Source organism: Apteryx mantelli, chromosome 1, assembly GCF_036417845.1.
Source record: "Apteryx mantelli isolate bAptMan1 chromosome 1, bAptMan1.hap1, whole genome shotgun sequence".
Lineage (NCBI taxonomy): Eukaryota > Metazoa > Chordata > Aves > Apterygiformes > Apterygidae > Apteryx > Apteryx mantelli.
The window spans coordinates 218,451,439-218,477,383 of record NC_089978.1 but is presented as its reverse complement, the minus strand read 5'-3'; the positions used below and the strand labels follow the sequence as shown (position 1 = coordinate 218,477,383).

The 25,945-nt window shown below is 55.1% G+C and overlaps 1 protein-coding gene across 7 annotated transcripts in view; it reads left to right on the top strand.

Moving 5' to 3' along the window:
- Nucleotides 1-25,945, top strand: part of PFKFB3 (6-phosphofructo-2-kinase/fructose-2,6-biphosphatase 3) — a 44,319-nt gene continuing 18,374 nt past the window's right edge. For 5 of the 7 annotated variants that reach the window (XM_067317478.1, XM_067317491.1, XM_067317458.1 and 2 more), the window contains exon 1: nucleotides 22,161-22,301. In XM_067317478.1, the coding sequence (XP_067173579.1) occupies nucleotides 22,223-22,301 (79 nt within the window). In that variant the 5' untranslated portion in view covers nucleotides 22,161-22,222. Of the gene's footprint in view, nucleotides 34-22,160; nucleotides 22,302-25,683; nucleotides 25,713-25,945 lie in introns of those variants that run through there. The other 2 variants (XM_067317473.1, XM_067317484.1) reach the window with 2 other exon arrangements.

Genomic DNA, 25,945 nt, shown 5'->3' with positions numbered 1-25,945 from the left:
GCAGCCCTGCCCCCCACATGCCGTTCCGCAAAGGTAGGAGGCTCGGGGCGCCCAGGGTGGGGGGCACCCCGGGGGATGCCCTTGCAGGGGGCCAGGCTGTGGGGGGGCTGGGGGTGTCCCTGCCCCCTCGTGCTGGTGTCTCCTGGTGGGGTGGTGGGAGACGTGGGCACCCAGGCTCTGGCCTGCAGCCTCAGGCTCGCTGGGGAGGAAGAGGAAGGACGTGCCGGTATGCCGAGCAGGACACCGCGATGCCGGGCAGGTGATGGCCATAAATGCAGCTGAGCTTCTGCGCCGGGCCTGGATGCACCTGCGAAGTGCAGCTTTCTTCTCTCCATCTTCCCTCGGCGGTGGGTTTTTAACCTCCCTGAGCTATGGTGGGGAAGAGGTGTTCTGGGCAGGGACAAGATGAAAAGCAGGACGTTTCCGTGCTGGCAGGCTGTTCCTGGGCGCTGCAGGCTGAGCCCCGGCAAACTGCACGCATTTGTGTTGGTCTTTGCCGGTCTGGCTGGGAGATGCTCAGCTGTGGCTGGAGGAGCTCAGAGAGCCGAGATTTGGGGCCTGGTGGGAGAGGGCAAGGGAGGAAAAGGGGGCTTTCAAGAAGGTGTATCCCTCTGGGGCAGCCCTCTTTTCGCTCCGTGGTGCTCTCTGATCTGTGGCAGGGCCTCCAAACCATCACCTTTCCCGCAAAACTCCATCCTAGCAACTGGCAAAAAAAACAGCCCTCGCCTTCTTCCCGGCGTGGCAGGTTGGTATGGGGCAAGGGGGACACAGCCTACAAGACCTAAGGCCCTGACCGCTGGTCCTGTAATACCCCCTGGGCGGATGGAGGAGTTGCCCATCCTCCCCGGGCCATTGCGAAGCAGAGGCCGTAGTGTCACCTCCTCATCCCCACGGCTCTGGGTCCCAGTGGGATATCGCAGTGCGGTTATGGTGGGGAGCAGAGTGGGATGCTCGTGGTGTTGAAGCAAGGCGGAAAGGAGGTGGGCATGTTGTCTCAGGAGCTACACTGGGAGAAAAAACGTGCACGAGGGAACAAGTCTTCTCTGAGGTGTCAGACATGAACTGATCTCGCGTGTCTTTGCACTGCTGGGGTTTGTGATGGGCCACGTTACCTCTTGGATCTCACTGTGTGCCTAAGAGCCCTGGCCGTGAAGTGGACCCTGCTGGGTTTTGCTGAGCTGACACTGGCCGCGGAGGGCCAAAGGGAGACCCACAAGTGTGAGGAGCTGGGGGAAGTCAGGGCGTGCAAGGACGCAGGGGGAGGATGCTGGTCGGCCACTCAAACAAGGTGCTTTGCTGAGGTGGAGCGGTGTTCCCGAGCTGGTCGGCAGCCGGTGCCTTGCCGGGGGCCGGCGGTGATGTGCTGGGGCAGCTGGTGCCACTGCAGAGATGTTAGATGCTGCGGTTGGGATGGCGAGAAAGGGCAGCTGGGAGAGCTGGGAAATTTGGGGGAGAGGGGCTGGATATGTTGTTCTCACCTCTCCCTGTTCGGGGAGGATGTGCTGGGTGTATGGCATTCTGCCTGGAGTTATTTTCACAGATCCCATGATGTCAGGCAAGGAGATTTGTGTTGCCTTTTAAGGCTCAATGAAGCGTGATGTGGTTCACACCCTCGCATCTTGACAACACTGCTGACTTCAGGTCTTGAATTAATTTTAGGCGATAAATGGATTCATTTAGAGCATAAGGAGATACACTAGGAGGTGGGGAAGTTGGAGGAAAGCAGAAAGTGCCATGCTTTAAAAATACTAAACCCTTGGCACTGGGCGTGGAGAGCAAGGGGAGAGCCTCCTGTGTCGAATGGCAGCTGGCATGGCCACGTCGCTGCCTCAGCAGCGATCCCGAACGATAGGAAAGATCGGCAGGTCTCCATCACTTGGGACAATGCGATGCGTTTGCAGTGATGAGGATGTATCTCTCTGTAGTCCTGCCCAGCACCGCTGAATCTGGGAAGACCTATTTGCTCTGGCATAGGACCATGCTGTGTCTGGCATCAGCTCCAGATACCTGGGGCACAGCTAATCTGCAGGTCCTCCTGGCCATGCTACTGGCAATTCAGTTCTGCAAGTGTTGGGTTGCTGGCCCAGCGACACCTCACAGGCTGTGAACCTCCTCCAGAGGTCCATCTGAAATGCCAGAGCAGTCACAGGAGGGAACAGCTGCCAGGAGCTCTCTGCATTGACTTGCAGCTCCTCCAGGAAGATCTTGGGAAGGTCCAACATGGCACAGTGGCCAGTGTGAATGGGTTTTGCCCATCACTTGTGTGTGCATGCTGAGCTCATGCGGGAGGACCCCCCCCCCCCCAAAGGATCCCTTCTTCTTGCAGATGGAGACTGTAAGACTGACTTAGGGAAAGAACTAGAATAGACCTCTGTGAATTTGGCCGTGACTGTGCTTGTAGAGGCTCTCTGTAAGGCCTGGCCCTGAATAGCCCACTCCTCCCACGGTGTCACCTCCGAGTTAAGCTGCTCTAGGAAACGGTGCCCCTGGAGCAGTGTCTCCCCACAGGGCTTTCTCAGCACCATCCAGATGTGGGGTGCGAGGAGGAGGCTCTGCCTAGAGGCTGCTGATCTGCAAACCCCAGGTAGCCTGAGGCACAAGGAAATTTGGGGATGTGCATTTCTGGAGGCCCTGAGCTGTCTTTGCACAGCCCTGTGTGGGGAAACAGAGTATCCTGGGGGGGGGGGGGTAAATGCAGGCAACCTCCACGCTAGGTCTGCTGGCTTCTCACCGTTCGTTGCTTTGGCATCACTGTCTCAGGTCTCCCTCACAAGTCTGCAATAAATCCTCAGTATTTGGCTCTGTTCTGCCTCCTTTCTCTCTGGGCTTTGTAGCCAGCTGCACTGCCCCAGGGTCTAAACTTCGCATCTGTGAAAAAGTTGCTGTTTAGCCAACCTCAAGTGCATTTTGCAGTTTAAGACATTAAACAAAAGTATTTCTAGCAGGGATGTTCCAGGGCAGCCTGGAGCTGGGCTCCGGGCAAGAATTAATTTCTTACTGCATCACTGCATCAGCTGGGAGAAGGTCCTGTTCTCTGAGCAGTGCTATTACTCTGGCAAAGCCCCAGCCATGGATGCAGCTCTGCTGATGGGAAATGTTGTCAGTTTTGCATCTAAAATGCCCTTCACCCAACCTGAAAAATACAGTTTAATTATGGCAGCCAAGCAGCTGACATAAGGAAGACTGGGAGATTACAGGAGATAAGCAGTCAAAATAGTTATTGTCAAAGAACAGGATGTTTGTCATCTGTCAAAGGTCTATACCAGCCCTTCACTGTATTGTGGGCTGGGAAGGACCTGGAGATAACACTGAAAGCCACGGATCAAAGACTGAACGCATGATGCCCGTGGTGATTGGCTCCCAAGGGTATGGATACAGCAATTATCCACTTGGAATGGGCATGATAGATGCATGATCAAGATGCTTCCCAGTTGAAAAAAAGGCATGATAACATGAATAAGGACCCGAGTATATATAAAGGCATAGGTTGGATTTGAGCTCTTGGATAGGTGAACTCTGCTGGGCACTGTTTGGATCACCGGTCATGAGGGTCTGTTACTGCGAGACAAGTCTGAGCAAAGGAAGCTGCATGGTGATGCCTGCCTTGAGTCGGGCAAGAAAGGGGCCTCCAGGCCCTGCTTGGTGAGTGGGGCAGATTCGGGAGTGGCTGGTGTTGATTTTGTCCATTGATGGTCTTTTCTGGGACAGCTGAGCAGGACCAAGGTCCCTGGTGTGCCGATAGGAGAGGTGGGCCTGGAAGGACACAGGCTGTGGTTTGGAGAGGTGATGGTGGATGCCATGTCCCTGCGAAAGGGCTCTGCTGACATGGAAATCAGCAGGGGTGTTGTAACACCAGCGTAACCCCAGGCAAAGCCCGTGGCCGTTGCACTTACATGGCTGCAGCTGGCTGTGCTGGGCAAGGTGTCTTTGCAGGATAAATGAGAAGAGCTCATAACGAGATGGAGACAAGAAGAACCGTGGTTGTGGTAGACTTGCTTACCTGCACCATTTGCTTTGTCGCTCCTTCCCCAGACAGCATTGCTGGAGGTGTTTCTGGGAAGCCCCTGAGGAACTGTACCCTGTGCTACGCAGAGCAGCCGCTGTATGTCACCATCCTGCCATGCAAGGCACTTGGGTTTCTGTGCAGCATCTGAAGGAACAGCCACAGCTTGCAGAGGCGAAAGAGGAAGAAGGGACACCGGAAAAAGCACAGTGATCTGGGGCTTCCTGGATGGGTCTGTGCTGTTGCATGTGGTTGAAACCTGAGCTTTGTCCTTTATCTTCCTGGTTGGCAGCAGGAAAGGAAGCATTGCCTGGTGGTTGCTGCAGAAGAGGTAGACCAAACCTCTCTTCCCAGGCTGGAGAGCGATCTGGTGTGAGTCCTTGCATATATCACTTGGGGTGAGACGGCTCTCGCCTTCGTTAGTCCTCTGCAACGAGGTGTCTAGTGTGAACCAGACATGCAGGTCCTCCCAGACAGTTTTCTTCAAGATAGCTGTGCTCAGCTGAGATGACTACGACTTCAGGACTTGACAAGGGGCTAAAGGACCTGGGCACCCACTGCACAGGGAAAACCAGCAGGTGCCAAGCTCCCCTCAGCTCCTTTGAAAAATCAGCCTTATTCTTCCCAGAGTCCTTTTTCCCCACATCACATCTACCACCTGGAGGTGCTACGAGGACTGATTCACTCACTGTCAGCCAAACTGGAGATCTTTGAGACTGTAATGGCAGCTCCCACGTCTAGCCCTCAGGATGCTTGCAGGGCAGAGATGGTCTGCAAAGAGATGTCTGCATGGTGCGTTGCATCATTGACCCCACTGTGCTGCAGACATGTTGTGTTAGATGTCCCTTGAGTGTGATGTCCCAGTCACTACGGGTGCTTGTCTGCACAGAGGACCCCTGGTTTGCAGGATCCCATCAGGGCCCTGTGGCATTGGGAGGGAGGGGGGAACAGCATCTGATGGATGTGCACAAAGCCCTGCTGACCTCCAGCCTCCTCTGGCTCCTCTCTGCTGGGTTCCATCAGAGCAATCCCTTGCGAGCAGCTCCTACTGAAAGGTGGGAGAAGCTGCCACCGAGGGGGAAGGTGATCACGTCACCCGGCAGGAGCTGTTCTGGCAGGTCTGGAGCCTGGCAGCTCCGTACGTCAGGCACCTGCAAGAAATGCCCTGGCGTGAATAACGTTGCGGAGGTGATTTCTGGCACCAACCGCTCCGACTTCAAGCTGCGTGCAGGGAGGAGCAGGTAAACAGACCCGCCGTTACAAAAACGCTGCTCATTATTACACCTTTTCACCCTCTGTTAGCAGAAGCTGTGACGTGTTATGGCCCCGTTTCTGCCTGCTGAAATCAAGGTGGCTCTGCTATTTGTTAGCAGGAGCAGGTGCCTTTTGCGCGTGGGTACGAGGAGAAAGGGCACGGCAATGCCCTGTCCTGGTGGTGTTACTTCTGCTGCGTATCCTCTTCTCTATCAAACACGTACTTGAATCCACAACTCCTAGATATAATCCGATTATAACATTCCCTGTTGGGAAACTACCGACTTTTTCAGGGTGATTCAGGCTAAAGGCACAGATTTGCCTTTCTGTGGATTTTCGGTACTGAAACGGATGAGTTTGTCACCTTTGGCTGTTTTCTGGCTTGCTGAGAAAGCCTTGCAGATTTATTGCTGCTGCGTTTGCTAGCCAGGTCATCCGTTGCTTCGGATGTCGTGGTTTCCTGACAGCCTTGTATTCAGCGTTTCCCATCGAAGGCGCGCAGGGCGATTTCTGAGTGCTAACGCATTATGTCTCCGAGCCACACAGGTCTGCCGGATAGGGAAAACCAAAGTGGGGAGCAGGGAGCTGCCAGGGGGCATCTGCCCACTGCATCTGTGCTCTGGGTCCAGTCTGGTGACCGGGACCACGGAGGTGTTTGCTCAAAGCCACCCCGGCTTGCCTGACGCGCTGGCTTCCGCCGTCTTGTTTTCAAAGAACAACTTTCCTGGGAAACTGGAAACTCCCTTACATCCCACTTCCCTCCTCACCTGCATTTCTCGCCAGGGTGTTTCTTTGAGGCTCTTGGTTTCGTGTCCTCACCTTTCGCCTCGGCTGCTTCTCCAGCAACCGCTGTGCAAAACAGGAATAAATGACCCAAACGAGCAGTGTCCGTCCCCCATCCCACCGACCCCAGGCACGTTTCTGCTCTCTTTAGCTCCGAGGAAGTGTTCAGGGAGCACGGCCTCCCCGCTGCCTCTTTGACATTAGAGTTTCTTTAGCACGTTTCTTTAGGTGTTTCTTCAGAGTTTTTTAATAGGTTTAAGGAGCCCCTGTGTCTGGCACTTGTCAAGGAGGCATGTGGGTCGTCATGGCCTTAGAAAGGGTGGCATGCTGTCAGGAGTGAGCTGTAAGGTCGAGGGGTTCAGCTGTTCAGCACCGGCTCTGTCGGGACCCGCTCTGCACCCAGGTTACGCCTCAGAAACCCGCCGCGGTGGCAAAGATGGGTGGTTAAAGCTTCTCAGACTTCCTGAGTCTGGGAACTGAAACCACCTAAAGATGCAGTTCCTGATAGCAGCTCTTCATTTCCTAACCTAAGAGCAGACAAACATGTCGGTAACTGGCATTTCCAAGGCCGGCAACCCACCAGCCAATTCAATGTGCTGGCAAGTGACCTCTGAGGAGCTGGCAAGTGGTTTGGAAAAACCCTCCTTTGGGCTCTTGCCTTCCTCCTGCGTGGCTGGAGGACTCTCGTGTGCCATGTTTACACGGTAAGCAGGCATGAACACAACTCATGTGTTTTCTCTCCACGCTGCTGGCTGAAGGCCAGGCTCAGTGTCCATGTTATTTGGGAAGAGTCGAGCTGGCTGGGCTTGGTCTGTGTGAGATGGGTCAGGTCACCCCTCCAGGGAGCTCAGGAGCTTAGCGTGAGCCTGGGCTTCAAACGAGGGCTCAGATCACACCGTTGACTTACTGCAGGTCACTTCTCAGCCTGGCCTCAAACCATCTCAGGTGCCTCCCCCAGATCTTCTTCTCGCCATCAGTAGCCCATGTTGCCAAGGTGTCTGGCATGCCTAATCCTTTCCTAACGCACCTGGGACTATTGAGAAATGAACCTTGTCATAAACCAACTCCCGAGTCTTTCTGGATCTCAAGCTTGGTCCTATTCCCTCATCCTCCTTCCTGTTTGCCCTACTTTGATTTGGTGCTTGGGGCTTGAGCGCTGTCTTGGAGTTTTGTCCCTGTTACTTCTCTTGGAGAAGCAACTTGCTGAAATCATCATCATTTGGCCTACACAGAAGCAAAATGAAGACCCAGAAGCAACAGGTTTCTCCTCCATGAGAAACCCTGCTGCTGCAGAGAGGGGCAGGTAGAAATCCAGCCCCTGCCCCTCCAGACCGATAAGCAATTTGCCTCTGATGACCACAGCCCTGCAAGCCCAGATACACAGGCTTACATGAGCCTTGAGAAGGGAAACACCAACGCATCTTCTCTGGAGGAGCCCAACTCTGGAGGTATTGGCACAAAATCAGATGACCCCGGGATTTTCGTGGAGGTACGTGGGAGGTTTTCCAAAGCGGCAGCTGGCAAGGTGTCACTGCTGTTGGCCTGGTGCGTGCGTGCATGTAGGCACACCTGCACACACACGCACACGCAGGCTCTGCCCCAGCCTCTGCTGGGCACCCCGCTCTTTTCCACAATAGCCGCATTTTATCAGCAGAAAGGCTAGAAAATGTGACTGGCGATGTAAGGCAAGACCAAACCCTTTGGAGCAGTTTTAAATTTCTCCTTATTTTTTTTTTTCTTATATTTTCCCCTGGGGGATTCCTTATGCCCCCCAAGACAGCCTCCCCCAGGGTTCCCCTAGTAGTTGGACAACTTCTCCTGTATCTACCTTGAATCTTCCTTGCTGCATATAAGGCTATCAAGATAGTTAGCATTTTCTTTATAACACTCTTTTTCAGACAGAAAGCTGTTCCCGTGCTTTCTCCCCATGCCACATCTACAAGTTTCTCCCTTATTTTGTGCTCTCCCATGAATCCCAGCCTGGAAACATCTCTGCTGTTACCCTCCTCTGGACTGTCCCTGGTTTGAGCTCTTCTGAAAAGTGTGGGGCCCAGAGTGAGACATGTCCCTCCTCGGTGCTGAGCAACCAGCACCAGCAGGGCCAGAAAACCTGACCTTTTGCATTTTGGGTACTGCTAAAACAGCCTGGAATGAGGCTTTCCCTTTTTGTGTGTGGGTTTTTTTTGTTGGTTTTTTTTTTTTACAGTGGCATCACGTTGTTGATTCGTATCAGGCTGCTGAGATTGTTTTTGGCCTGCCCTTGGCTAGTTAGTCCCTGTTTTCCTTCTCTCTTCTTTTCTTCTCTTTTTTCCCTCTCTTCTCTTCTCCGGAGGATTAACTGTATCATATGAGGCAGGGGAAACTGAGGCACGGGCAGGTGGAGCGATTTGCTGGAGGACTTGCTTAGGACTGTGGCTTTCCTGGCTCCCAGGCTGCTGTCCTAAGCGTGAGCCACAACTGCTTCATTTTTATGGGTTTTCTTTCTATATCTGCCCTTACCCTGTTTCATTCAGCACGCGGGATCTGATGAGCGTGGCTGCCGTGGCTCAGCTAGCGCCACGGGAAGGGATCGGAGCTGCTGAATTCGGTTTAGTTTTGCTGAGCCCTCTCCATCCCAAATCTAGGCGGCCGCGGCCGCCTGCGTCTGGGGACGCTCCCACGTACCGTATGGCTGGGCCGCGTATGGCCGGAGCTCGTTGCACAGCGTGGCATCCCACGTGGGTTGTGCACATTGCTGGGGCAGAAATATCTGCCCCCCCACCCCCCCATATCTGTGCCCTCCGGACAGGGCTTGCAAGGAAAACCAGCTGCTTTTCCCGCAGCCAGCCCTCCCGCCAGCTCTCCCTTGGCCGCGTTTCCTGGCCCAGGGCCAACTCGGCGAGGGGTCGCTCCGGCCGGTCCGAGCCCAGCTTGTTTCGAGGCCGGCAGCGAAGCCGGTGATTCGATCCTGCGGGCAGGACGCGCCGTGCCTGCGGGCCGTGCCGGCGCTGCTGTCCCCTGCCCCGGCTGGTCCCCGCGGCCCGCGTCAGCACGGGACGTTGTTGACAGCGGCTGCACGGGGACTTCAGCCGAAAAAACACGCGGGCAACCCCCTGCGGCTGTTGAAAGGACAAGCCGGCTTGTCGTGAGCCTGTGCTCCTGCAGCATCCCCCAGCGTGTCCCTATGCCCAGAAGCCTTCTTTGACCTTAAAGTGGTGCAACGTGGACCTTCGAAACCAAGCCCTAGCCACTGCGGGGTAGGACCAGGGTGTCAAAACCCCGGCGGAGAGAGTCGGGTTGGAAACCAGGGAGAGCTTTGACAGTCTTTGGCATAGGTTATTCAAGGGCAGGGTGGTGACTTTGCCTTAAGAGCAGGTTGCAGGAACATCTCCCAGAAACTGGTAGAAACCACGCGGCCCCGGGGCTGGGGAAGGGGTGAGAGTAAATCCGCCGGGAAAAAGGAGACGCTGGCCAGGTTTCTGCAAAGCCTCCAGCCCTGGGATCAGCCCGCTTAGCGGGGAAGGCAGCCCTCGGCAGCGGGACTTTTGGGGTGGACCTGGCAGGGATGGGGTTAACTGGCCCTGCAACGCGAAACCCTTGCAAACAGTTATGTTTTCCCCTGCCCGAGCCAAAAAGCATTGCGGAGTTCGGTTGTAAACTTGTTTGCCCGGCTGCCCGGCGCGGGGAAGGGGGGGGTGACGGAGGGACGGATGAACCTGTTTACTTCTTTCGCTCCCCGCCGCGCCGCGATGTCCCCGTGCGAGGGGCGCTGGCGGCAGGCGCCGAGCACGTGCGAGCGATCGGGGCCAGCGGCGCGGGCTGTGCACGCCTCGCTCGCGTGCGCGCCGGCGGGAGCCGCGTGGGCCTCTCCTTGCCCGCCGTCGCTGCCCGCCGCGGGCTGCCGGCGGTTCCTCCGCAGCCGTGCCAAACACGCACGCACGCAACGCCCGCGGCCACGCGGAAGGGGCATGCACAGCCGTCGCCCGGGCGCTGGTGCGCTTCCTCCGCCTAGGAGGGGTTTCCGGGAAAGCTGGGGAACGGCTGAGCCTGCAAACAAGGGAGACGGATAGCTTTCGGGGGGGGGAAGGCGGGAGGGATGAACAGGCAGATAACGCGCGCTTCTTGTGCCTGGCTCGTGGGCACGAAGGCGGGGGCTGAGAGCCACGTCTCCGATTGCAGCGCCCCAGGAAGCCCCGCGGCTTAATTATTCTGTCCCCAAAATTGCAGCCGGGCGCCGCTGGGTTGTCCCGTCCGAGGGGAGGGTGCAGGCACCCAGGCGCTAAGCGGCCGAGGTGTCGCCCGTCTCCGTTCATTACAAGCAAGCTCCTGCTTTCAGGGTTTGACCCGGCCGAGCAGCCGACCTTGATGCCAACGGGGTGACTCTGGGCCAGAAATTTGAGTCTTTGACTCGTTTTTGCTCACTGTCAATATTTTGGTGATAAACCCCCATATATATATGTGCGTGTGTGTGTGTGTGTGTGTATTTTTATATATATATAAATATATATATATATATTCTTGTTGTTGTTGTTGTTGTCATTTTTTTCAAATCAGGATCCGTTTCCCAGTTGGAGCAATGGATCCAGCTCACAGCCGAGGAGGATGCTCGGGGGTGGGAACAGGGACTGGGGAGGGGCTTTGCCAGCGAAATCTCCGTGCTGTTGAGCCGTGACCTGAGCAGAGTGAGTCGAGACAGAAGAGGCACCTGCCAGCAGTGATTTTTTTCGCTTTGTTTTGTTTCTCCGAGGTTTAGTTTGCCAAAGGCAGGGAATGGATTTCCACCTTGTAGCAGCAGCTGGGAATAACACCTAGGTGGGAGAACACAGCTCAGTCTAGTTCTCTTAAACATGCAATTGCCTCTGGTTGCTGCTGCTACCCCCCACCCCCTCTTTTCTCTCTTTTTTTTTTTGAGTGGAGAATTTGGTTTGGATGCAGCTGAGCCGCACCGAAACGAATCCAAGTCAAACACATTGGCTCTGTAAATACGTTAATAAATGGTTAAAGGATGGTCCACAAACGGTTGTCGGAATTGCAGCAATCTGAGCAGCTTCTCGGTGGCGGATGCATGGGTGGAAGGAAGTCTTTTTTACGTATACTTTACAGTCTGACTGCCAGATTTTGGAAAATCTGTGGTTGCCTTTCCTGGTTTGGGCTGCCACCGTCCCACCGCAAAAGCCGCGGCGTGTTTGCCATGATGGGGTTAATTCGGCGTAGTGGCCCTGGTGGCTAACGGCCTGGTTGCAGACAAGACAAGACAAGGCAACGCGGGATGCGGCTGATGCCTGCTAGTGCTCGGCGTTAGTCACCCTGTTTTTTTTCGATGACTGACTCCGTCTGAATGCAAAATGACCAGACTTCTGAATAACATTAGAAGTCGGTGGTGGTGCAGGCTGCCAGGGACTGAGGCGCTCGCGTGCAATGCAGCACGTGTCCCGCAGCCCGAGCGAGCTGTGCTCTCGTGCGGGGTTGGATTCGGGCTTGGGTGAGGGGGGTTAGCAGGGCGTTTGCACCGGTTACCTTTGGAAGAAAGCGTTTGAAATGGGAAGGAGGCAGGTTTGTAGCAATGGGAAACGCTCTGGGCTGCGCTGATGCAAACCCCCGTGGATCTCACCACCCGGGCGAGGACAGACTGCTGCCCCGCATCCATCCGAACTGCAAGGCGTAGCAAGCCGAGCAGCAGCAACGACGTGGCTGGGAAATGCGAAACCATCGCTCTGACCTCGCCGGTGCTGCAAGCGTCAGCCGGGGCAGGTGGGAGCAGAGGAGTGCAGACCTCGGTGTGGTGGAGATGGACATGTGGGCACCATGGAGGTGGATGTGTGGGCTGAGCTCACATCCCTTGGAGCTGTCTTTGATTTTTGAGGAGTGGGAAGAAAAAATTGCAGCCTCCTTGGGGCAAGGAGGTTGTGCTGTGATTCCTCAATTAGTGGCGGTGCCAGAAAGACAGAAGCAGAAAGATTGGTGTCCCCTCTTCTCCATCATATTAGGTGGGAACTAACCATGGTCCACTGGCCAATGTCTACTTGCATCTGTGTCATTGACTCTTTGCTCTGGCTCTCAGTTCAAGTGACAGCAGTAGTTTTGGGAGGAAACTGGGATACTCCCTGGTGCTAAGAAGCATGATGTCTTCCCTCGTGATACCTACCCAAATGCCACTTAATGCCAAAGCGCTGATTTGCTACTATATGTTAAACCCCAGGGCAGAAATATAAACGTTTGTGATGTCTTTTTTCCAAGGAGCTGTTAACAGCTTGTCATTGTGGGTTGGAAAATGTAAATGCATTTGAGAAAATATGTTGGCAGCAAGCTCCCTATATTGTTTCAGCTTGTCCCGGAATTCCAGAGAAATTTCCCATTAATATTTTTCATGTCCGATTGGAAAATATTGGTGGGAAAAAAAAAGAAACAAAATTCTGTTGACATTTTTGCACAATTTTAGCCTTTTTTTTTTCTCCAGCCAGGTCTCCACTGCATGGAAAAGATTAAATGAAATGCACAAATTAAAAACATCTGCTAGGAATTAGATAAATGGAAATCTTTGCCCCGTCTGCAGAAAAAATAAGAGAACCCTGATAAAGAAATCTGATTATTTTACTTCTGCATTCCAGCAACCTGTGTGATCTGGTTCCAGCAACTTGGCCCCCAAAATTGGTTAGAAGAGTTGTTAGGAAAAACATAAGATCTAAAAGGCAACCTGGGGCAGGCTTTGACTGTAGAGAGCTCCAGGAAGACATATGGAAACTCAGACTGACTCTCGTATCTAAAAAAGACCTGCTTGAGATATCTGTTGTGTGAAGGGCAGATCCTCAGTACAGCAGAGGCCTCCTGCTCAGGAGAATTCAGAAGTCTCTGCCATCTCATGATGGTAGTCCAGTTTGCTGGTGGTTCAGTTTGCTGGTCCTTGGACATTTTTCAGTGGAGTTGTGGACCTTCCTATTCCAAATTTCAAGCTATTGACCGTAAGCTTTCTCTTTTAGTTACCTTTCACAAATGTCTTAAAAGCAGACCCTGCAGCTTGGTTTAAAACCATGTTGCAGCAGAATCAGGACATTTGGACATCACTTCTTGATGCCTTACGGTTTCCATCAGCGGGCTGGAGAGATGAACCCTCTGAGAGGCCAATGAAAGAATCAGCTCAACCCGAGAAGCGGTGTTGAGCCTGGGAGTGGTTCTTCCTGGCTGGGGTTGAGGAGGTGTGTGGGACAGCGTTGGGCAATCCTCATCTGCCATTGCCCATGTCGTCCCAGCCCTTTGAGGAAGCAGAGACAAGCAGGTTGTTGATGCAGCAGACGTGCTCACGAGCACGTGGAAAGATTGCCAGTACGCTGTGTCAGTGCGTATGGGGTTTCGAAATGCCAGCCCTCATCCAAGATTTCCTCGTCCTCCCTGCATCGGATCGTGTTTTCAGCAGCAAGGGACTGTGTTTTGGTTCGCCTTGCAGCTGGAGCGCACTGAGATTTGCGTCACGCAGTGTTGGACACAGGGCCGAGGTCTTCCTCCATGCCAGGCTAGAAACACCTCCCGGACGTTGGCCCACAGCCAACATCCATGACAGCACAGGTGAATCCCTCTGGAAGCACCTGTTTTTCTCCATGGACGGTAGAAGTGGCCAGAGGTGACCACTTTCGTGTAGACACCTAAACGGAGGTTTTGTGACTGCTCAGCACCCCGGAGGAGCCCATCCTCCCCAATGATGCACATTATCCCTGGCTTCTGTAGGTTTTACCGCCTCCTGATCAAAAGCGCTGCTGGCAGAAGCCATACTGATATTAGCAGGGGTTGATAGCAAGGATAAATATATATCCTTTTTTCCTAAGCTGGGATTAACCTGTGCTGCCTACGAGCACCTCCTCTCTTCGTCAGCAGTAATACAAACCAACCTGTCTTCTTCCTCTTGCTCCTCTCCACCCCCAACCCCAGCTGCCCGCAGGCTCACTTGAGACCTTTGCTGAGAACTTCGCGTTGTGGTAGGTCGTTGCGTTGCTTTGAAGAGTCCCTTCCATCTCCTGGGCAACTGGCTTAATGACATCATCGCAGGCTGCCCTTTAGGTGCATGTCGGTCACCACGGTAAGGCCGAGGTTGTCACCGGCCTGGGCTCCTTAGGTCACAGGGTGAATCAGTCGCAGCAGAAGAGGCCACAGCCTTTGCCATTGTTTGGTTTAATACCCTGCAATGATGAGATAACGATCCGGGCACTTAACGAGAGGTAGGTGTAAACAAGGCATTAGGAAATAGCGCAGTAGCCAAGTCCATGGGATAATGACCGGCTGTGATTTCCGGAAGCGACCGTCGTCCACCTTAAACGAATCGAATAGATTTATCACACGCTTCGGCTACATCAACTACGCCCGGCCGTGCAGGGCAGGAGGCCTGGAGGGCTCCCAAATACACCGGGGGCTGGGGGAAAAAAAAACCCCGACCCTGAAAGATTGGGCACCACCGTTAAAATGAGTCAAATGATCCGTGCCCTGGGAGTTTTGCCACTGCGGTCAGAGGAGGGCTGGGGTTTTCATTCTTCAGTGCTGGATCTCTGACTGGCTGTAGCACAGGTCGCATCTGGATCGGGTGCGAGGACAAGCCCGCATTTCTGCAGCTCTGTCTGGAGAAGGCAGGATGGTAACACACGCCAGTTCTGTGCTGGCAACAGAAAGACAGGCAATATCTGATCTGGCACAGACTCTGCTGGGACAGAGTAACCCTGTAAATATGTTTTTTGTTTTTTTTTTTCAAACCAGCAGGATTTTTTAACGGATCAGTGCGTTGCGTCAGGTGGTTGTGGCGTCTCGATTAGGGACTAGGTAACCGAAAGTCAAATTTATCATCTTGGGGAATTATGCTCTGTATCAGTCCCAGGACTTGAGTGGGGTTTTTCACTCCAGGTGTAAAATCACAGGGCAAACACGGCTGGATGAAATGTGCCGACGCTTCGGGGATGGAGGGCAGCGGGTGAGTAAGGATGTTTTGTTCCCCTCTTTTAGTGGCGAAAATGAAAGTCCCTTGGAGATTCTGTGAGCTGAACTCACTTCCAAAACGTGGGAGAGGTTCACTTGGATGTAACTAAAAGTGCCTGGGAATAGGAGGCACAACAGTGTGTCAGGCTAATATGGATAGTGGCTTCTTGGAGTCCCTGACAGTGCCAAAATCTGAATTTTAGCTCTCTGTCACAGGCTCACCGATCTGCACCCCTTGCCCCTTTCTGTTGGGATGAAGCCTGAAGCTTTGCAACCAGATCTTACTTCAAGGAGAAACGGTATCAGATTCCCGAGACTGGAATATTCCCAACCTTTTGCCATGTATTTGCCATCTAACCACTTTTAAAAACCCCTATTTGCTCCTCCAGCCCATGGAGCTGGGTATCTTTATGGCATGGCAGTTTGTTAGGTGATTTGCGTTTTGCATTGGTCTTGAGAGGTCAGGAGTTTTTGGAGGCCGTTGCACAAGCCTCTCGCACACGCTTCCTCGCAGACCTGCCCATGTTGAGAAACATCCCCGTTCCAGTGGACACTGCAGGCTCAGAGCGTTATTTCCGACTTCTCAAGAATTACAGGAAAGATTCGGAGCATGGCTTTGAGTTGCTCGGCTGGTGTCCCACAAGACACGCCTCATCGACTGGCCGTGGGGATGTCCTGTATCCCAGCATCCCGATGGTTTCTGTGGGACCAGGGCAGCATATCAGGTTGGAAGAACAGCAGCGAATGGGTCGCATCTCTGATGTTCTGGTAAGGCAAGACTGTTCTATGCATCAGAGGTGCAACTCGAATCACGTGTGAAGAGTGGTGGACGCACCTGCAAGCACAGCGCTTGGCTTTCAGAGGCCTGCATTCCTTCTCATCTCCTTCAGACTGGATAAAACTGCTCTCTGCTCCTCGGCGGTGCTGAGAGGTCACAAGACGGAACTCCGCACCTTCTTGAAATCAATTGCAAAACTCACGGCCACTTCAGCGACACCAGCATTTCCCTGACCAGCCTGCTTCTGGAGCTCCCTGAAGGTTACTAGCCACAGTTTGATGATACTGATGATACTGTCTCCTTTGGCAGCCACAGGGAGACCTTCCCACCGGTTTGCCTGGGCTTTTAATTAGGAACAAAGGTCTGGGAGACTTCTTTGGGGCTATCAGGCCTTGCTGCTGGAAGCCCATCTTACGTCTCCCACCTCTGCCTTTGGACAGTATGGCATGGGTCTTCCCAGCTACCGGTGAGGCCCCTTCAAGATTTGGCCACAGTCTGCAGCACCCACTGCTCTCCAAGGACCACTGAGGGATCCTTGGGCATTTTGCTCCTAACATGGGGAACGGAGGTTAAATCCAGACTCTTGTCCTTCCTTCTTCCATATATTCGTCATGGCCAGACTCACAGACAGTGCATCTGTCTCTCCCACTCCTCCTATCCGCCTTTAACGCTGTCGCTCACTTAATTATAACCAAAGGTCTTTAGTTAAGGCACAAATCTGACAGCTCAAAATATTTCTACATGCTTTCTTCTCCATTTTTAGCAGCTCCTTCGAGCCGCTGAGTTAACTTTCTCCTACGCTGCTGAAGGATGTGTTTCATCTGCTGCACTCCCGGGCTGCCTTTGCCTTTTCTAGCAGTGCTGAAGTCAATACCCTTTGCGTGCTTCTCTTCCCTCGTATCAGTGCAAGTCTCTAAACCAACACTATTCCTGTCCTTAGCACTGCTTTCCTCCCGAGGGATCCCAAACAGCTTTGCAAAGCCTGTTGCACTAAATCAGGCGCTAACTAGGCTTAAACCCCACGTCTTTCTGCCTGAAGGGCTTCTGAATGAAAAAAAAAAAATTGCTTTTAGCAAGGCTGGTGGCGTAGCAAGAAAGAGCTGGGAGAGCTGACTTTTGGCAGAATTTACCGTCCCTGAAATAGCTGCTGTGTAGCACGACGGCTGCAGCACGCACCGTGGCTCGGAGCCGAGGTGTCGAGCAAAAGCGCGCGGCCCCCCACGCTTACTGTACGGACTGTAGGTTGAGTACATTGCGGCGAGAAAAATCATTTAAAGAAGATTGTGGAGAGTCTCTTCGTCGCTGGGGGATGGCGAACTGAGTTTTTCCCACGGCGGGCAGTGCCCGAGGTTGCAAGCGAGCCCGCGGGCGCCGCCAGCCCGTTCGCACCGCTCGCCGCCGGAGCGCTCGGGAGAAGCGGCCCCGCTCGTTTTTGCAGATGCTACGTGCTCGGTGGCTTTTTGCTGCCGAGCGGCTGTCGGGAGCGGCGAGGTCAACTTCCCGGTGCGGTGTTCGACTGGAGCTGATACAGCAGCGGCGAGCAATGCGTTGCGCCTCCCCTGCGGATTTCCCCCCTCGCCCTGTACCGGCAGCACCGGTTCCTCGTTTTTGGAAACTGGACCCCTTTGAATTTTCCCCATCTCCGCGTGCAGCTGTTTGTGAGCAGAGCTGCCGCCTGCACCTAAGGGCGCCCACGCGGCAGCCCCGGGCGCCTGCCCTGCTGGTACTTCACCGCCGGGGCGGTGGTTGCCCCCAGCTGAATTTCGTCCTGTGGGGAAGGATGAGCACGCCAGGTCGAATTACCGCGCGTAACGGTTGCAAAAATCCCCTCCGGCGCTGGGAATGAGGGGGATTCCTCCGGCGTTTGCACCCTGTCCCGGTGGCGGGAGAGGGGCGGGAGGGCTCGGGAGCGGCTCTGAGCACCCGACGTCCCCGTCCATCTGCCTCGCCGCCGATCTTGGAGGAGGGGACGACTAGTCCTGCGCGGAGCCGCAGGAAAGCGTGCCTTTAATACTGGCAGAAGGCATTTTGCCCGATCTCCGTGCGCCTTTTGCCAGCGGCAGGTTTAACATCGCCTGGTTGCTGATGAAGACGGCGCGGGTATGGTGGTGGGGTTGCAAGGCAAGAAACGGGGGGAGAAAAGGCTCCTTTCCGTGGCAGAAACATGGTGCTGCAGGTCGCTGCGGGCCTCCTGCCTGCGCAGGATGGGAGAGAAACCGGAGAGGGTAAGATGAGAAGCCGAGACAGCTCAGTGCCCGATGTGCACAGTTTGCACAGCCAAAACTCACCCTCGCGTGCTGCCAGCCCGGCCGCCAGAGCCGCCCTCCGCTCAGCCCCGCGGTTATTTATCCTTGCATTGCAATACCTGCTCGGGGCGAGCGGCAGAGGGCCGGTTGGACGTGCACGCCCGGAGGATCGGGAACCGCAGCTGCTTCTCCAGGCCTGACCGTTTCCTCGGTGTTTGCAAAACCCGCCGCCCGGCGAGCGGGGAGCCGTCGGTGGCTTCGGCGAGCGCTCCCAGGGAGCGCCGTCAGCAGCGAAAACGGTTTGGCATCCCGCAGGCGAGAGCGGGAGGCAACTGCTCCGTTTCCTCGCTGACCTTTCCAAAGTCCTGGCTTCTCCCGAGACGTTGCAGATGATTTGCTTGGCTTCCCCAGGGCCTTGCTGATTTTTTTTATTTTTATTTTTTGGAAGTGCAAAGAGATGAATGGGTTTTCAAATACGCATATAAATACCCCTCCGCCACCCCACGCAAACAGCTTGCTCTGTTGCAATAGTTAGTATATATAGCATATGTTGCAATGCAGTTAATGCAGGAAGGAGACTTTGGGTAGCTGCTAGGTGATTTTTGCAACCTGCCTGCGAGGGAAAGGAGAGTCGCCTGTGCCCATGCCACAGCCTGGCAAACTGAGGCTAAGCTGGAAACCGCGGATGGTCGAGCTGCCCATCATCAACAGAGGATGGTCGCACGGAGAGTTAAGCACATCTCCAGGCAGGGGAAAAAAGCAACCCAGTCCTGGCCAGAAAGCTTTGAACCTCTTTCGCATAATAGCCAAATAGGGCTTTGGCGTTTGCTTCGTGTGCCGGAGATGATAAACCATGTCAAGTCGTCTCCGAGCTGAGGAGATGCAGCATGGCAATCTCAAGGGCCCGGCGTCAGACCGGGAGAAAACGGCCCAGAGGGTCCGAGGGAGGGAGGCGCAGAGGCCTGGGAGCGGGGACAGCGGCGCAGAGGAGCGGAGACCAGCCGAAAAAGGTGAGGAACCCCGGTTCTGCGAGAACGGGACCCCCATCTCTTACGGGGCTTGTAGGCCATGGTCTTCTCTGAAACGCAAAGTCAAAGCCACGCGTTCAATTCTCCCTTTCGTTTCTCCGCTGCTGAAACACCCAACCAACCTGGCAACCAGTTCCCAACTGTGGAATTAAGCTTTCCCTGAACGTGGACCAAAACCCTCGAATAAAAGTCACCGGTCACTGCGGAAGGACCCGCTGATGCCAGCGGGAACCAGCCAGCCTCCCCGGCTTTAATTCCCGTGGCATCGAAATGCAGGGAACGGCAGCAAGGGCTCTGGGGAGCGGCGAAAATCCCTGGAGTGGCGGCCAAATTCCCGTGGCTCACGGGCCCGGGCAGGCGTCGGGGGGCCGCACGCAGCATCTCCCCAGCTTGCTCGGCGTGCTAGCCTGGATGCGGCCCTTTTCTGATACAAGGGTGCTCTTTTTGTAGGGAACCGGGATTTTGCAGAGCGGGATTTGAGAGAGAGGATTAAAAAAAAAAGCCTTACTGCACCTAGGGCTGTGCCGCGCACGAGGCAATCCGCTGGCCGTGGTGAAAGTGCCTTATAAATAGCAACGAGCGCTTCTTCCAGCCGACCTCCCTCGAAGCAGCTGGGGCTTCGCGCTTTTGCAAATGAGGCCATTTATTTAGGCGTTTACGCAGGGTCTCGCTTTACGCTCCAGTTATTTAGGCGTTTTTAGGCGAGAATTGCTAGGCGGATCTAATTTGAAGTGACTGTGAATTTAATTCAGGCAGAGTTTCACTTTCGTATTCGGGGGGGGCTAATCTTCTGAGCAGCCCCGGAGGCTTCCGAGAAAACCTGCGGGGACAAGGGCTGAGCTGCTGGAGGAGGAAGGGGAATGCCCGCACGCGATTTTCTGTCGACCTCGGTGGGAACGAGTCCAGGGCTGATTTATTAGCAGCAATCGTGGCGTCCCGTCAGCCTGCCTCCTTCGGAGGTGGCATCGAGAGCAGCTCCTGAAACGGACTGGGGTCCCGTGGGGAAAACTGACAGCCAAAATCTGTTGAATGCACGGGGAAAAGTCTTCCCCTCTCTCCGGAGGATATGTTCTGCGCGTGGCGCGGCAGGCACCGTCGCGGGTCTAGGAGCTGCGTTTGGCGTCTAGCGGGTTGAACCCCCCACCCCCCACAGCAGCTCCGCTCTCACCCGCTTCCTTTCCCGTCATCCATGAATCTTTTCCCAGCTCCCTCATTCCTGCCGATGAATATAGTTTTCCCTGTGTAGGAGAAGGAAGGATTGTGTATTTTTTTGCTCCATCACTGTGGGCTCCCTATAAGGATATATAGCCCAAGACACGTTCTCTCTAGATCTGTTATAAAAATAGGCGCCTTTGCTTCTAGAGGTGGGAGATCCCTGATGTAAGAGGACAGCGAATATCTTAAGTGTCTGAGAGACTCCTTAGCGGCATTTTAATTTTCCAGCTGAATTTGCTCTCTTCAAACCTACCAAAGCGGAGGCACAGCTCCTACATTTACAGCTCTTTCCAGCTCTGAAACATTTACGTATTTCCCCACTTAATACCGGTGGCATGTTTGCCACCTCGCATCCCGCCCGCAGAGCCAAAGAAACGCGACACGTCGCGTAGCGGTGCAGCTTACGCGGCAGTCCAGCCCTTGGCGGAGGAATTATCCTTAGGCCAAGCAGGGATCTGTCCCATTGCTCAGCCTTCGAGGGGGGCTAAGGGGCATGCCGGCAGCCACAAATCCAGGGAGAACGCATTTTTTCCGAGTGTCCGGTGCATTCTTCTGGATGACTCACGGATTTCTCCCACCCGCTTCAGTCGCAAACGCGGGTTTCTCCGTCCCTCTGTGCAATGGGGGGTTATTATTACCGCGGGGCCGCTTTTAATAGCTTATCTGAAGCCTGAAAGGTCACCTGCAGCAAGCGGGGCTGCTGGATTAAAAATGAGAGGAAAAAAAAAAACCCATGCCCGCGTGAGGAGGGAGCTTCCACCGCCCTCTCCCACCCCCACGGGGGCGGCCGCGGAGCGTGGCTTGCGCGGCCGCGGAGCGGCGCGGCGGCGGGGCGGCGGCGGCAGCCAGGGCATCCCCGCCGGGGGAGGAGGCCCCAGCCATGTGCGACGTGAGCGACGTGCCGGAGCGCTGCCCACCCTCCTCCTCCTCCTCCTCCTCCTCCTCTTTGCTTGGGAGCCCCCCCTCCTTTCCCCGGGAAGGAAAAAAAAAAAACCAACAAAAAAAAAACGCGGTACGAGCGCAGGGGGTGGAAAAGTCCCGTTTGCCCCCCCTCACCCCACCCCATCACCACTTTTTTTTAACGCTACTTTGAATTTATTCAGCGCGCTATAGGCATGCGCACGGCTCCCGGAGCAAAGGGTTGCAAAGGATTGCACGGGGGGGGGGGGCTGCTCCCGCTGTGTGTGTGTGTGTGTGTGTGTGTGTGTGTGTGTGTGTGTGTGTGTGTGTGTGTGTGTGTGTCCGTCCGTCCGTCCGTCCCTCCCTCCCCGGCAAAGCGGCGGGGGGGGGGACACAAAGGCGCCTCCTTTGTCCCCGCTGCAGTGCGGGGGGCCGGCGGCAGGAGGCATGAGGCAGGCGGCAGCGCGGCCCCGCCGCCCCCGCCCCGGAGGGCGGAGAGCCGCCGGCTGCCGGCCGGCCTGGCTGCCTAGAAATAGGAGGCAGCTGCCGGCTGTCGGCTCATTGCAAGGCGAGCGAGGGAGCGAGCCGGCAGCTCCGAGCCTCCTTCCCTCCCCGCCGGCGAGCCCATCCCCCGGCTGCAATTCCGATTTTTTCCCCCTTTTTCTTTTCTCTTTTTTTTTTTTTTTTCCTTGCATCCGTATATAAAACATTAGCGGCGGAACTCGCCTTCCGTCTTCTTCCCCGCCCCGGCACCAGCGGCCAGCGGCGTTATTTATTTATTTATTCATTGCCGTGCTGGCTTTGTGCCCCGAAAGCCTCCCTCCTTCCGCCTGCCCGCCGGGCTGCGCCGCGGTAAAGCCTGAAAGAGCCTCCGGGAAGCGGCAGAAAGCGCTTGCAGCCGCTGGGGCAAATAAGCCCCCAGAGCAGCCCTGCGGCGACTGCAACAAAAAGGCGTTTGTTTTTTCTTCTTTTTCCTTTCTTTTTTTTTCCTCCTTCCCCTCCCTCCTCTCCTCTTCTCCTCCTCCCGCTCCCGTGCAAACGCAGCAAGGTGGACTCGGAGCGCAAAAAGACCTTTGTTTTAAAAATGCCCATGGAGCTGACGCAAAGCCGCATCCAGAAGATTTGGCTGCCCAATGACAACCGGCCGGCTCTGCCCCGCCGCTGTGAGTAGCGCCCCGGCGGGGGATCGCGGGTGCTCGGCGCTGCGCACGCTGCCGGCGGGGCGGCTGCTGCGGGCCGGGCCGGGGGAGGGGAGGCTGCGCGCATCGGGGGAGGCTCCTGGCAGCGGCCCCTCCCAGAGCTCGCCGCTCTCTTCCTAATTCCCCTTATTATTATTATTATTTATTTATTTCCCACGTGGAAGAATAATAGATTCTTATCAGCAGCTTTTTGCCCCCGTCCCGCTCCAGCATCGTCCCTGCGGCCCCGCGACTCGCCGCCGGCCCTGGCAGCGTGGAGGAAGGTCCCCGGCTCTGCTGCCCCAGTGCAGATACCGCACACCTGCCTTGATCCCTGCCTGGACCGCGGGGCCGGATGCCTGGCGGAGGATGCCAAGCCGCAGAGATGGGGCCTGACCTAATTCCTCCCCCCTTTTCCACCCACCCCCCCCACACGCACACATGTAGGATTAAAGGGGCACGAGGCAGGTTGTTAACCTTGGCCCTCGCGTCCCAGCTCAGCTGGGATTTTCAAGGTGGTGGGTGCCTTGCTTTGGGGCCTGTGGGTGACTTTGGGGGGGTGCGTGTAGGGGGCCGGCTTGGGGCGATGCCAAAGACCTCCTGAGAAATCGCCAGCCACCGGCGTTCTTCCAGGCCACGCTGTGCTTGGGGTGAGATAGGAGGCAGGTGGAAGGGAACCAGTCGGTGCAAAAAAAAAAAATGCACGCTGGAGCTCTTGCAGCGCTTTGCCTCGTTTTTGAAAGCGCAGCATCCTGGTGTTTCAAACTGACCTCTGCGCTTAAAAAAAATAAAATAAATAAATAGAGGCAGATGCTTGGGTCATCCAGGTGTTACTGAAATACAAATCATGAATCATAATGCGATTGTAAAGCCTCTAAGCCGGCGTTTTTAACTCGCCCAGTGCCAAAACTGACAGCCTGCCAGTTGTGCAACTCCGGACAACTCTCTATATAAAGCATCGCAGGAATCCTCGCCGATTTTTGGCGAAGGATGGGGAAGACGGCCTTTTGCAATCTGGAAATGGATGGAAGTTGCTCGGACGCTTTGAATCAGTCTTTCCGATTTCTTATTTAACAGGCGGCTGCATTTTTTAAAGTCACTTTGGACCTTTGTTTCCCTTGGCCAGAAAAGTTCCCCCTTTTGGGGGGAAAAAATATATATATATATATATATGTCCTGGCTATTGACCCTGTTAATTTGCCACAATGTGAGATGTATTGCGGTTGTCACCCTACGGCTATGGGTCACGCGTACCCTAAGAGACGGCCTGAGCCCTGCGGGGGACGCCTGGGATCAGCGAGGTCAGATGCACAGCATAAACTGCCTCCGAAAGAAATGGCTTTCAGCAACAGGCTGAACATCTGGGTTGCCACAGGGCTTTGCTTTCAGCGGGGTAAAATGTCTCCTGGCTGGGGGAATCGGCTTAATGCTTTGCAGATGTATGTGTTTGATCTGATTTGTCTTTTTCCGATGGATCGCTCTGCGTAGGGACACCTTTGAAAGAAATCCCTCACGAGCGTAGCCCTTTCCGGTGCTTCTTGCTACTTTATCTGCGTGGTTCCTGACAGGGGTGAATTCACCCCTTGCAAAAGAGAGAAAACTAGCATACTTTAACACGCTAAGGGCGCGGCGGGGTAGCGAATACCATCGCGTGGCTTCTAATGATTTTCCGTGGGGCGGAACGAGTCGCGTGGGGCATCATTCGTTGCAATCCGCCGGCAGAGAGCCATCAGGCATTTTCAGGTCTTTAAAACTCGGGGAGGAGGGGGGTGTTTCCGAGAGGCAATCTTAATTAACGGGCCGTGACGAAGAGCACGGGCACAAAGGAATTAGCCCGGCCGGCCGAAGGCTCGAACCGGGTGCGATACGATGCCTTTCGCCGGCGGTCCATTAAATTCCCGCCGGGCTGCACGTCGCGCACGTAGGGGGCCGCGAAGGCGAGCTTGATGGGCAGAGCCGTTCGCCGGGGCGAGGGGAGGGGGCTCGCGCAGGGGGGACGTCGCAGGAGGGAAAGGCCTTCGGCGCGCCGGCTCAGCGTGCGCGCGCTGCCGACGTGGACGCGTGAAATCCCCGGGCACGCGTGCAAAAGAAGCTGGAAAAAGAGAGTCTAACAGACTATTGCAGAACGTGCGGCGTGGGTTTTGGGGAGAGGGGGGCGAATGCTGCAAATGCATCCTTCAAGGAGATGGTAAAAACGATGAGAGTGGGAAGGTGGATATTTTACCTAATTTGGTTTTCTAGAGGCAAATTTCCTGCTCTTTTCTCCTTCTGCCTGCTCTGGTGAAGACCTGGAGCAGGCACGCGTGGGCTTTCAGCAGCTAGGAGTGATGAGCTCCTCCTAAACACACTGGTCGAGACTTTTGAGAGTCCTCCCTGACCTTGACTTACATCGATAGATGTCAATAATGGGGAATGAATATGCATTGAAATCCCTGACTCCTTTCCAAAAGAAGGGATGAATCGGGTCTTTGTGAAGCGCTCGGAGCCAAACACCGGCTTCTGTTTCATCCCCGCTGCAAAGTTTGCTGGAGCGCGGGGGAGGCGTTGGCCGTTCAGCCGGGCTTTGGGTGCGGGCTCCTGACCGGAAGGCGCCCGCGATGCCCAGCGGCGACCCGTCCTGCCGGGGAGCGCGCTTCCCCGGTCCGATGCTCCTCAGCGGTCCGTGTGGATCTGGGATCTTCCCTTGCACGGCAGTCGGGGAGGAGGGGACTTGCTCCGACACAGGTGCCCGGGAGGCCGCGTGCGTGCTCGGAGACAGGCGCAATTAGCCGTCTGGAGCCGAAGGGGCGCAGATAGTGCGCCGCATTGTCCCCATCCCCGTGGAGGACCGATGACTCTAATGGCTCCTAATCCTCTTGGCTCCCATTTCTGAGATCCTTTGTCTGCTGGCAGGTGGGGGAAGGAGGAGTTTCTCTCCTCTGTGCAGGTATTCCTCCTTTTTTTTTCCCCCCTCCTCATTTAATAAGTGGTCGTTCTTTGGTGCAAAAAAGAAAAAAAGGTTTGTACCAAATACTGGTTGAGGATGTGAACCCGTTGCTGTCTACTCTATGCAGGCGGAGAGGAAAGAAGTTTCTCTCTGGACGTGTCGCGCAGCCCCCTCGGCGCCCCGGCGCGCGGAATAGATGCTCGTCCCCGAAATCGGTGGGAGCTGCCCTGGGCTTTTGAAGGCAGGCTCTGCCGAGACAGGTCGCACAAAGGGAGCGAGCGTGAGGGCAGCTACACCCTGAGGAATGCGGAATATTTAAAAAAAAAAAAAAAAAAAAAAAAAAACCCTCTTTTGGATAGTTTTCTCATCTCGTCTGCTGAGTCGGCTTTGGCAAGACAGCCGAGCAGATGACGAGTGGCTTTTCTCCGCTGTCCTGGACACCGTTGCCTTAACTCCTTCTTGTGGCCTGAGTTTGGTTTCCTCTCGTTGTTGCTGGAGTTTTTAATTAGAAGGAGAGGGAGATTTCTTGCCCCAAACGCTCGTGCTTTGCGAGCTCCTTGCACGCCTCTGAGTTGGTTTGCGAGGTCTCGGGGCTCGCTTGGCAGGAGCGCCGGCTGGAAGGGTGGACGAGGTGGCATCCGGGTGGAAAGGCAGGCAGGGAAGAGGGATGCTGCCCCCCAGACCGCGCTCGCGCTGCTGGAAC